Below are 11,865 nucleotides of genomic sequence, written 5' to 3'. Positions count from 1 at the left end.
GTCTCCTGCTGGCTGGCTGCACCAAGCCTACATCCCTTTCAAGGTTTTGAATTGCCATGAACAGCTGGCCTGCTGTACTACAGCCTGCTCTATTTACCTTGGTACAGGTAGGATCCACTGTGCTGGGCAGGAGGGAGATGAGTGGTTTCTTAGTCATGGAGGCAGAGTGCTGCAGCGGAGGGCTGGTAAATGTGTGTACTGCTGTGGTCTGGCTCAGCCGTCATTGCTGCAGCAGGTCTTCCCCTGCCCTCTGACTTGTTTTAAAAAACACCAGGGAGGTGTCTACACCTTTATTACTGGAGCACACTCTAGATACAGTAGCTTGCACAACAGCATTTACAAGGTCCTTCCCCCATACTGGCTTTGCTGTACCATAGCTTTTCCTCCAGCCCAGCACCACAGTAAACCACTGCTGGGAAAGCACGTGCTACCCTGTCTTTGCTGGGCAGGGGTCAAGCAGTTTTGATTGAGCATTTCCCTCTGGGCTCCTGCTGTAGCCCCCTAGCAAAGACTGAACCAGAGCCCTGGCTACAAATAGGCAGCTGTCCCCCCACCCTCTTGACTGGGAGGGGGCACAGCCCCAGGGAATGAGCTGTTGTGGAGAACAGGCAATAAGTTAGGAAGTGGTGAGCCTTGTGGGGGTTAATGCCTGTCAGCTGTGAACAGCCATTACCCACCTAGCCCCTGGCAATGCAGTCCCCATAGAGCATTTGTCTGAATGCTCCTATTTGCTCAAGCTAGGTACATCCTTCAGCTGGCCCATGCTGAGCCCTTCCCTGGCAGAGGGGCAGTTTGGCTGCTAAGTGGCTCAGTAATTGCATTACATCTAGCACCTAGTAACCCTCATCACAGCCCAATGGTGCTGTACAAATGCTGCCTTGGACAAGGCAGCAGAGCCTGGACATGAGGGCCCTTCCCCTCCCCTGAGGCCAGCTGGTAATCAAGGCAAAGGGTTGCAGCATCACTTACAGTCCCCTAGCCAAGCCCTAACACATCAGTTTCTCCTGCTGGGTTGGGTCAGGCTAGTTACTTTCAAAGCAGGAGGAGCTGACAGGTGCTGGGAGAGGGGGAAGGGCACAGCCACACATGTACAATGAACTGTTTAAACCAGGAACAAGGCAGAACTCCCAGGGCCCACCCTGGCACAAAGGGACCCTAAGCAACCATTATTGTCTCTCCCCGCTCCCCTCCCTTGCAGTTCCACATAGCGATGGCAGCAGGGTCCCCAGGCAGTTCTGATTACAGCACCGAGAGATAGTTGGGGTGCACTTCCCTGTCCCCTCAACTCCTGCTACCCCTTTCCTCCTGTAGCCCTGGGGCATGGTGCCCTTAGCGCTAGTGATTGAGATTGTCCCTGGTGGGCAAGGCTCTGCCATGCTCTCAGCTCCTAGGGGGGAGGGACCCAGTGAAGGAAGGTGGCAGGTCCCACTTGATGGCAAAAGCCGCCTTCTCCAGCAGGCAGTGTAGGCTGCACCTATCACAAGTTAGGCTGAGCCACGCTGGCTGTGACAAGCCTTAAGCCAGGGATCCTGCCCTGAACGAGCAGAGCTCTGGGGTACAGGCTGGCCCCCTGAACAGTTCACAGGCACTCATCCTGACCTGGAGCTGCACCACTAGCTCCGGATGGCCTTGGGAGCTGGGACAGGTAAGAGAGCAGCTCACCGGGGACAATTCACTAAGACCATCACCCACTCTCTCTGCTTTGTGGCAGCCACATGCCGGCTCCTGCAACCCTCCCCCACACCCCAGAGCAGTCAAATGGCTGGGTTGGACACCAGGCTGGGGGACTGCAACTACTGTACCACTACAGGAGAGTTCGCCAACCCCCACCCTGAAGGGCCCCACTCCCTGCAGTGGGAAGACTGCAGGGTCAGAGCACCGGAGGCTCCTCTAGGCAGCCCCTGTCTTCTCAAACTCTAGGATGAGGCCCTTGATGTGGGACAGCTTTTGGTGAAGATACTCGCAGCGGTCCTTCTCCTTCCTGTAGCTGGGGTAGGTCTGCAAGAGAAAGCCTAGGTCAGCTCCTGCCAGGGAGCATCAGCCCCAGCCCCCCACTGCCAGCCTCACCTGCTTAAACCTCCGGTATTCCTGTAAGATTCTGTCTTCTACTGCCTGCAAATCAAGAGAGCTGACTCAGCACTCGGCCTAGGCACACTGCCCTGCCACCCAGCCTGGCCCACCCTCACCTTGTGCTCCTGCGTCCCGTGCGGCAGCGTTTTGATTTTGGCTCCCAGCTGTATGAATGTCCTGCTCACAGTCCCGATCCTGGTGTGGAGGCGCCGGTACTCTGCGTAATCTGCACTGAACGCCTCCATATAGGCGTGATGCTGCTCCACTGAACAGATGGCTCTGTATTTCCTAGCACAGCCAGGAGAAACTACTGACTAGTCCCTCCATCAAGGCAGGTGAGCTGAGCAGCAGGGGCTCTGCATGAGGTGCTCATGCCAGAATGCTGCTTGGTAGGAGCAACTCCAGCTCCTGACCCACAGCTTCCCTGTGCGTGAGGAAGAGAAAAGGTGGGCACTGCCTGTTCGGGAGCAGGACCTGGTCTGCTTCTTGTCCAGCTTTGAGATTCCATTTACAACTTGGACTTTACAGGCTGGGAATCTGAAGCTCAGCCTGGCTCCATGCCCCAGCCCTCTCCCCACCTCAGGCTGTGGGAGCTGGGACAGGGCCCCCACCATGGTATCTGCCAAGAGGCTAGCCTGTCACCCAGGTGAGGAGGAGCAATGTGCCCCAGCTATGCTTACCGGCAGTAATCTGGGAGCTCAGCAAAGGAGGCCGGGGGGCTTACCCGGGAGCTGCTGTCTGAGAAGGAAGCAAAAGAATTTGGGCAGAAACTCTTCAAAGTAATTTCCCCTCCAGCCCCAGCCTCCATCCTTCAATTCCTTGGGGCTACGGAGCCACCAATAACCCCAGCAGGAGCTGCCTGCAAAATCGTGAGCTCCAGCCACCTGCGTTGCCTCAGGCGGGGCCCCTAAGCCATACTGGTGTGCAGAAGGGACAGGACAGTGCCCCGATGTTGCGCAGAGTGGTAGGTGCAGGGGCTCTGTCGAGCACTGCCATGACCTGCCCCAGGGAACCAAAACTTGCCTCCCACCCCCAGTGCGTGGCCCTGGAAGCTGCGAGCAGACACACTGCTCACTGGCTGAGTCCCATCCCCCCAAGCATTAACCAGCAGGTTTGCAGGGCTCTCTGTGCAGGGACCAGCCTCATCACCCCTCCCCATATCCCTAGCAGGGGGGGCAATGGCTCAGGGTGTCACAGAGCAGGGAACAGAACCCAGGGCCCCTCCTTCCTGGGGCGCCCCCTGCTGACCGTGGGGTGAGACTCCTCCCTCTGACTTTAGCAGGTACTTTGGGGCCACAACTTCCCCCTTCCTGAAGCTCTGATGTGAGCCTCGCTTTGGGCTCACCCCAAGTCCTTTTTTGGTGCCCCCCACCGCCCCCGAGCTTCCAGGCTGCTCTCCCCTAGTCTTGCTGCCTGGGGGCCGTCAGCCCTATGTGGCAGACAGCTCTGGCTAGGGGTGCTTACGGCTGACAAAGTGGGTCAGAGCCTGATTGGCAGCAGGATGTCCATGTGGTGGGCTGGGAGCAGCACAGCCCCTCACCTTGCAGGGCAGAAAGGTGCTGCTCCAGGCGCAGAGCTCCCTCTTCCCAGTCATCACCTCCCTCCCCGTCGCTCAGCTCCTCCTCTGAGCTCCGCAGCTCCGCACTGGGCCTGGGAAGTTGGCATGGCTGCTGCTGGCTGTGGGCTCTCTGATGCTCCAGGCCAGGCTCCTGCAGGCTGTGGTGGGACCCCAGAGAGCTGCGGGGGTGCCCTGGGACACAGGGTTTCTTCAGCCCTTGTGGGTCCGAGGCATCCAGCAGTGCCAGTCGCTTCTGAAAGAAAAACACATCGGGCGGTGGGGCCTGCCCTGGATTCACCCCCCAGGCTGGAGCCCTCACTGCAGAAACAGGTGAGCATGGAGGGATCCACCCCTTTCATCATGGCCCACGGGGCTACCCCCTCCCTACATGCAGCATTCTCACCCCCCCCCGCCCCGCTCTGGAGGGCAGAGCTGATGCTCTAGGCCAGACAGGCACAGGTGCTGGAACTGGGATGCCAGGGGGGCTGCCGCACCCCCTGGCTTGCAGTGTTTCCATCCCACAGGGTTACAGTTTGGTTCAATGGCTCTCAGCTCCCCACTGTACGAACGGTTCCCGCCCCTGCAGCCAGGCTGCCCGCCAGGACTCCAGCTACGCAGCTGGAGACTAGAGCCTGCTCTCCCAACCCACCCAAGGCCAGAGACTTGGTGCTACGGCTAGTGACAGTGGCACAGCAAGGGGCAAGGCCCAGCCACAGCCAAGCAGGCAGCTGGGATCAGCCCCCTCCCAGCCCAGGGAAGACTCAGCCCAAGGCAGAGCCTCAAGGAGCCGCCCAGCCAGTGGCCTGGGCACAGGCATTCCCATGACCCTACAGCTGCTTCCCTGCTGCAGCTGGGACCTCGGGGAATTGTGCTGCGCTGTTAAGCAGTAGGGTGGTGGGTGGAGCCCGGCCAGGGATGGCTGGGCAGCCGCAGTGGCCCTGAACCAGAAGGAGGTGTCCAGTCTGCCCAGAGTTAGTGGAGGAGGATGACGGGGCTCTGGATTTTGGGGGGAGGAGTTGATCTTGCCCCATGGGGGACAGGGGGCACCATGGCTTCAAAAAGAGGCACCAACATATCTGTAATCAGCTCAATTCTGGAAATAAGGACATGTGCAATCTCTTCATATTTGAAAATGCATGGATTTATTTGCAAACTGGGATATTAAGCCATGCTGGTGATCTCCAGATTTCTGGACATTTAGCCTTAGCAGGTTTTCAGCCCTTGTTCTACAGCCCTTGCCTAGTCCTGGTGCCTGCATCAGAGCGTCCATCTGCCTAAGGCTTCATACCACCAATACTTACCACGCCCAAGGGCCTTCTGCTGGCACCTTGGCAAGACGGGCACTCCAGAGGCACCAAGAAGGGCCTGGCCACAGCTCCGTGGTCCTGTTTCCTGGAGCAGAAGAGAGAAGATCTCTGGGGCAGCTACCATGGGCCAAGGCAGTGTGTCCCCCAAGAACAGGAGAGGAGCTGCCCTGCCAGCACCAAGGCCATAGGGCCGAGCAGGCTGCGGTCAGGGCCTTGGCGTGGGGATGGCACAGAACAGGAGATGGGAACAAGGTGTGAACCCACCATCTGGCTGTGAAGCCTTCTGTGCCTGAAGCCAGCTGTACACACAGGAGTGCCCTGCAACCCTCCCCTGCTCTGAAACATCCAGCCCCTTCCCAGAGCCAGTTGGGACTTCAACATTAACCCTGGGGGCACCAGGGCAGCTCTCTGTCCCTTGGCCCAGGGCTGCACCTGCGCAGGAGCTGCCTGACTTGCTGCTGCTCCTCGGCCGTGTAGCCCAGCCAGTCCTCCTGCACCTGCCCAAAGAGCTCCTCCTTCAGACTGTAGCTGCTCTCCCGGGGATTCAGCTGCCCCACCTGCGTGGACAAGAGCAGCAGAGTCAGCGAGAGCTCAGGAGGCAGGAGCCGCCGCACTGCCCCCTCAACCCACACTCACCTCCTCCAGCATGGGCAGCAGCTGGGCCCTGTCCTTCGGGCAGATCTGCACCCTGTCCAGCCGCTCCAGGAGCTCATGTTTGCAGTAGGGCCGCAGAGCCAGAAGCTGCACAAGGCATTTCACAAGAACCCTGTGATCTGTCCCCATAGGGACACATTTCCTGCCCCCTGGAGCAGGGCTCCCAGTGGGGCACTTCCCCAATGGGGTGCTCAAGCCCAGCTTCTTTGGGATGGTGACACATTTACCTGCAGAGGAATCAATGCACAAATGGCTGCTAATAAAGAACTAACCCCTCCACATGTGCCCTGAAGGCCTCTCATCCCAGATCTCACAGCTAGTACCTGACTCCTCTGAGTGCCCATAGCTGGCCCCCTTGGCGCAAGAGCCTTCTCCCCTGCAGCCCCTGGGTCCCTCCACTTCATTGTGAGTTTGGGCTAAATCCTGCCAAGCTGAGGCCTGGCACATTTGCTGCAGCCAACGCGCAGCTCAGGGGGACTGGGCAAGGGTTGTGGAGGTGAGACGACACCCAGAGAGAGAGGCTGGGCTCACCCAGTAGCTGTTGCAGCCCCAGTTCAGCCCCCAGCTTCTTCCTGAATCCAGCCTTGCCAACCTCGCTCAACAGGGTGCAGGCTGATTCCCAGGGCCCCGCACCTTGGGCACAGAATGGCTACGCAAGGCATGGGACAGAGAGACTTGGCCATGGAAGCCCTCCAGGCAGGAGCTGTAGTGAGCCTCACCCTCCCATGCGCAGCACAGAGCCAGCTGCCAACACTTACATAGGCCACATGCTGCCCCATGCCCAGATGCAGAGTGGGAGGGGCTGCTCTGCTCTCTCAGCACTTCCTCCCACTTCTCAAGGTCAGCCCCACTCGTGAGCCACGCCCTGACCGTGGCAGGATCCTGCCTTACCATGGCCTGGGGCTGCTGGCTTGATCTCGATAGCAGCTCTGCTCCACGCCTCCTTCTCTGCCTGGGACACACGCTCCCGCGTCAGCTGGTACGAGTCATCGGTGGCACAGACAGTGATTTTCTCCTGGATACTGCCCACACAGTCCAGCTGGTTCTGACCCAACCTGAGAGCACAGAAACCTGTGTCACTGGCCTGGCCCCTGCTCTCTGCTAGCTCATCCTGAGAAGCTAGTCAAGGAGAGGGAGCCCAGACACACACCCAGACCGAGAGGGCACTCGCTACCATGCAGCAGGTGATGTGCCCTTGTCTTGCCTCATCTCATCCCCAGTCCCTGCCCAACACAGCCACTCCCCAGGGCAGCCTCCTGCTGTGGTGGAGTGGAGATTTTCTGTCACATTTTGTATGACTAGTTTGCGTGCCTCAGTTTCCCCTACATGCTCCATTGCTAATGAGGTGGTGGGAAAAGGAGGGCTTGGCACGGGTGTGAATGGCACTGGGCTGGCACCTCATCAGTAGAGTCCATGAAGATGACAGCAAATCCAGTCACTAGGACTTCAATACCTAAGAACTAAGGACTGTGGATGGCTCCACCTCTCTGCTGGAAGCCAAGCCGAGTTTGCCCAGCTGCAGAACAAAGGACTGAGGGATGGAAGTGAAGTGTGGGCTGTGGGAATCAGTCAGGGCTCACTTGACCTGGGACAAAGAGGGGTCAGAGGGACAGGGCTTTAGGCTCCATGCTGACAGGACAGACTGTGCTGTAACTGTCTGTTTTCTGTGCTACCAAAGGCCTCCCTATGCTGGGTGCCAGCTGACTCTAAACCAACTTTCTCAGCACTGGGTGAGTGCCCCTGCAGATTGCTCCCTGAGATAGAACAACTCTCCCTCAGGGCTCTGCTTCCCACCATGAGCTCTGGTCAGCGAGAGTGGCTGAAGGGCCAGAGATGCAGCCTAAGGAGGCGATGACGCTGCGTGCCTTGCCCTGGAGGAAGAGTGAGGCCCCTTCGGGTCTGTCTCACTGAACTGCCTCCCAGAGACTGTTCCAAAGCTGGGGTCACAGCACCGGTTCGGTGAGGGTGTGTCTCCTGTGCATTCTGGAATGGAAGCGCCGTCTCTGCAGATGCCCCACAGGGGAGTCAGCAGAGATATGGGGCTGCCCCTTCCACAGGCCAGTAGTTCTTAGAGCCCTGCTGCCTGCCCTCCTACCTCCCTGCCTCTTTGGCAGGCTCCGGTTGGTGAGCTTGATGGGCCCCCTCCCACCTTAGGGGCACTGGGCTGGCATGTGACTCTGAAGTGGATCGAAGGACTCCTCCCTGACCCTGAATGAACTGCAACCAGCCCCAGAGCAGGGCAGGGCAGGGCAGGGCAGGGCCCCCCCCCCCTCCTCCCCAAGTTAGCAGAGGTCAGTGGGAAGAGTTAGGGGATCAGCTCCTTGAGACTACAGCAGCTCTCTCCAAGCGACTCACACAGCCTGCTCCCTCCACGCTGAGGCAGCTCCCAGCCACCTCCCGCCCTGCTGAACAGCCCAAAGGTGTCAGTCACCCCTTCACTCGGCACTGTTCTCTGCTCAGGAGCAGCTTCAGTGCCAGTGTGGGGAGAGCAGGCCCCTCCTGGTCACTGCTACCCCCCTCCGCTGTCCTGAAGTAGATGTTCTTTGGGGAGTGGGGGCTGCACAGGCAGGGAGCTCCTGGCACATGGTGCCCCAGTGGATCTGGGGAGAGCAGGGGCTGCAGCTCCACACAGAACTGTCACTGCCCAGCATGGCCAGGCAGGTGCATCTGCAAAGAGCCAGCCCCCTCCCTGACACCAAAGCAGACACAGCCCCTTCCCCATTGCCTGCGCCCCATCTTCAGCCTCACACATGCACCCCTCTGAGCTGCCTCGACTCAGGCGCTGGCCATGCCCCTACTCAGCCAGGTCAGGTTCCCACAAGCCCTTGGCCCTGCCCCCAGCCACAAGCGGGTTACCTGCCTAGGGCTTCAGGGCAGGAAACAGGCCTCCAGTTCCGGGAAGTCTCCAGGACAGGGCCTCTGGGGCACAGAGCGGCTCCAGGCTGGGCACTGCCCACTCACTCACCTGGAGACGTACTGCCGGATGCAGTCGAAGCTGGCCTGCGGCTTATCCTTGCTGTAGCGGGACAGGTAGAAGGTGAAGAGGCGAGCTTCGTCCCCAAGGCTGCCCAGGCCACAGGGGATCTTGATGTACTGTACAGGAGAGAGGGAGCACATGCGACTATTCCCGGGGAGTGGGGCACTGAGAACAGGGGAGCTGCATTGTCCCTGCCCCTCTGCATCCTCCTCCTGCCCCATATCCCCATCGCTGCCTGGGACTTGGCAGCTCTCCTCGGGCTCAGCTGCACACGCTCCAGGCTCTCCCAGGGAGGGGGCTGGGGGCTCCCCAGACCCCATGTTTACAGGCAACGGGCCCAGCAGCACTGCCATCTAATTGTCTGGTTCAGGATCCCCCCCCGAGGCTACAGCCTGCTTTTAGCAGCAGCTCTCCAGGGCGCAGATCACCAGCAGAGGTTTAACCCTTACAACGCTGGGCCATTTCCAGACTTGGGGGACCCAGTGGGAGACCTGGAGTTGCTTTACTCCCAGCAGTGGGGTACACAGCCGGCGTGCTGGGGCTAGGGACAGAAGGGAGGCCTGACATTCAGGGCAGGGGACAGCTGGCCAAGCCAGGGGCTCTCTGCCCCAGCTCAGGCAGAGCAGGGACACATGGAGGGATCCAGCGCTTTACCTATTCTTTCCAGCTGCTGCTGCTGAGCTCGCAGCCCAATACCTGCCCCCCCAACCCCCCTGCGAGGGGACTGTTAATGTGTTTGCAGGCAAAGGCCAGAGGGACCCTTATCTGAGCTTCAGGCAGCAGCTCCCTGCAGCAATCCCCTGCAGAGCTAGTTAGCGAGGAGCATGGTGCAGCTGAGGTGCTGCAGCAGCCCCAAGCCAAGGGGAGGGAGGCAAATCCCTGACCTGAGAGCCCCCAGAAAACAGCAGAGAAGAGACTCAGCCAGGCCCAGCACAGGGCAGACAGCCTACAGGGCCCTGAGCTGCCAAGGCCACGGGTTGCAGGAGCACAATCACTCCACCCCATCCCCCTCAGGGCTGCCAAGAGCCAGTCAGGTCCAAACAGGCTGTGACACCCCCCAGACAGTGTCATGGGCCCCTCCCTTGGCTACAGATCAAAAGGGCCCCTCTCCCCCGCAGCCCAGCTGCTTCCCAGCCTCTATGAGGCCCTGTCTGTTCTGCAGCCCCGGCCCCATGGACCAGGAAGGAGGCTCACAGGTGATGGAGGTGGGGAAATCCCATGGGTCCCATCTACAGCTTCTGTTGCTGGGGCTAGGGACCAATCCTGCCTACACTGCCGAGGCCATGTCCAGTCCCAAGTAACGGAGCTCCCACCTGCCCAGGAAGAGCGCTGTGCCCAGGTCCTGCAGGCTGCACACTGCACCTCCCCTAGAGCAGGGCTTTGCTGTGCTCCCCCTGCCCCACCATCTCTCCTGCTTAGCTCAGCTCCCAGCCCCTCGCCTCGCGCTCAGCGGCTGCCCTACCCCAGCGGTAGGCAAGGAAGGAGAGTGAGGAGGAAGCACTGCCCTCGCCCAAGCCAGCCAAAGGGGTCGTGACGCAGGGGCTGCTCCAAGCTCGCTGCCAGTGGCGCTGGGCTGCGGGTGCAGGGAGAGGCCCAGAACATAGCTGGGGTTGGCAGACCCAGGCTGGAAATGGAAGTGGAAACAGGGCTGTGGAAAGCCAGTGGGGCTGGGCTGGTGTCCATCTCACACGCACTCAGTATGTTCGAGGGCCCCATCCTCAACCCCTGCAAACTGGGAGTTGCATGCTCCCCAGGAAGCCCTGCCCCACTCACCCCCTGGCTCCCTTGGAAGGTGATGATAGGCTGGGCTGAGCCCTGCAAACAGAACAAGAGGGACAGTTAGCGGCTGCACCTGTCCAGATCACTGTGACTCAGGTGCCCCCACACAGCTGGGTCACCCACATGATCCACCCCCACCCCCGCATGCTGCTGGCCAGGGGGCTGCCCTGGCTGAACTGCAGCAGAGCTTCTGGGCCAGGGCCAGTAATAGAGACTCCACCAGGGCCCTCAGGACACGGTTCTGATGGTTACCGACCCTCCCTGCAAAACAGACACATCACGTCCCAGCTGCTGCCAGCCTGGTCTGGGAGGGGATGGCTGGGAAGAGGGCGCTCACCCAGCCCCAGCCCATGGGTGAGGTGATGGGAGGGCATGGGGGGGGCACTGGCCTGGGACAGGGGAGGTTGACCTGGTCCCAGGCTAGGGGGGGGAGGTTGGGGAGGGCAGAGGGGGCACTGAACTGGTCCCAGGCTGGTGGGGGAGGTGGGAGGCAGGGCCCAGGGGTGAGGTGAGGGGCAGGGGGCACTGACCCAGGCCCGGCCTGGGGTGAGTGGAGACACTGGCCCGGTCCCAGGCCAGGGGGAGCTGGAGGAGTGCCTAGGGGTGAGATAGGGGGACATGGGGGGCACTGACCCAGGCCCAGACTGGGGGCGGGGGTGCACGTTGACCCAGCCTTGGGCGCAGGGTGAGGTGTGGGGACATGGGAGACACTGACCCGATCCCGGGGGGGAAGGTGCAGGAGAGCCTGGGGGGGAGGTGGGGGGACATAGGGGGTGTGACCGGTCCCGCGGCGGGAGGCTGAACCCGGTCCCGGGGGCGGGTAGGGGGGGGGACACGGGGGGGCGCTGACCACCGGTCCACGGGGCGGGAGGGGGGGGGACCGGGGGGGCGCTGACACCGTCCGGGGGCGGAGGGGAGAGGCGCTGACCGGTACCCGGGGCGGGAGGGGGGGGACACGGGGCGGGCGCTGACCCGGTCCCGCCCGCCTCACCTGCAGCCGCTGACAGTCCCGCAGCGCCCGCAGCGCCGGGTCGGTGAGTTTCAGGTGCAGGAGGCTGAGGCGGGGCCCGCGGGAGCCGCCCCGGTACCGGAGCCGCCCGGACAGCTCCGCCCGCGGCCACGGCATGGCTGGGAGTGGGAGCCCCAGGCGCTCGGGGCGGGGCGGGGCGGAGCCATGGAGGGGCGGGACATGGCCGGGGCGGGGTCGTTATGGGCGGGGCAGCCCGAACTGGTCCCCTAATCGCATTAGCCGCCCCCACGCGCTCGGCGATCCCGGCCCGCAGCCCTTTGCCCCCCCGCCGCCTCCTGCCCCTGCTCGTTGAAGGCCCAGAGGGGCCGGGGCCAGGATCGGGCCGCGGACACAGCAGGAGCCACCCAAGCCCTCCCGTGTCCGGGCCCTGCTCCTGGGCGCCCTGCGGCCAAGCCCGGCTCACCCCGTGCCCAGGGGCAGCTCCCGGGAGCCGTGGCCGGGCAGCTTAGGGCTTAGTGCAGCCAGGCCCCCGGCTGCAGGGGGCTTAGGC

General features: G+C 61.6%; 1 protein-coding gene across 2 annotated transcripts; it reads right to left on the bottom strand.

Moving 5' to 3' along the window:
* Window positions 1-277: 277 nt before the first annotated feature.
* On the bottom strand, window positions 278-11,492 carry ELL3 (elongation factor for RNA polymerase II 3). Of its 2 annotated transcripts, none has more exons than XR_012656587.1 (12): window positions 11,337-11,475; window positions 10,340-10,381; window positions 8,555-8,682; window positions 6,481-6,644; window positions 5,572-5,816; window positions 5,368-5,492; window positions 4,930-5,020; window positions 3,611-3,881; window positions 2,751-2,808; window positions 2,187-2,494; window positions 2,068-2,112; window positions 278-1,998 (listed from the first exon to the last, which is right to left on the bottom strand). XR_012656587.1 is itself a non-coding variant. In XM_032794177.2 (12 exons), exons 1-12 carry the CDS (start codon window positions 11,469-11,471, stop codon window positions 1,891-1,893), a joined length of 1,584 nt encoding a protein of 527 aa, XP_032650068.1. In that variant the 5' UTR covers window positions 11,472-11,492; the 3' UTR covers window positions 278-1,890. The 2 variants fall into 2 exon arrangements, 1 of the variants encoding a protein (XP_032650068.1); XM_032794177.2 differs by having other exon boundaries at window positions 2,187-2,358; window positions 11,337-11,492.
* Between the last annotated feature and the right edge of the window lie 373 nt (window positions 11,493-11,865).

Source organism: Chelonoidis abingdonii, chromosome 9 (assembly GCF_003597395.2).
Source record: "Chelonoidis abingdonii isolate Lonesome George chromosome 9, CheloAbing_2.0, whole genome shotgun sequence".
NCBI lineage: Eukaryota > Metazoa > Chordata > Testudines > Testudinidae > Chelonoidis > Chelonoidis abingdonii.
The sequence above is the reverse complement of the archived record's forward strand: the minus strand, read 5'-3'. Positions and strand labels throughout refer to the sequence as shown.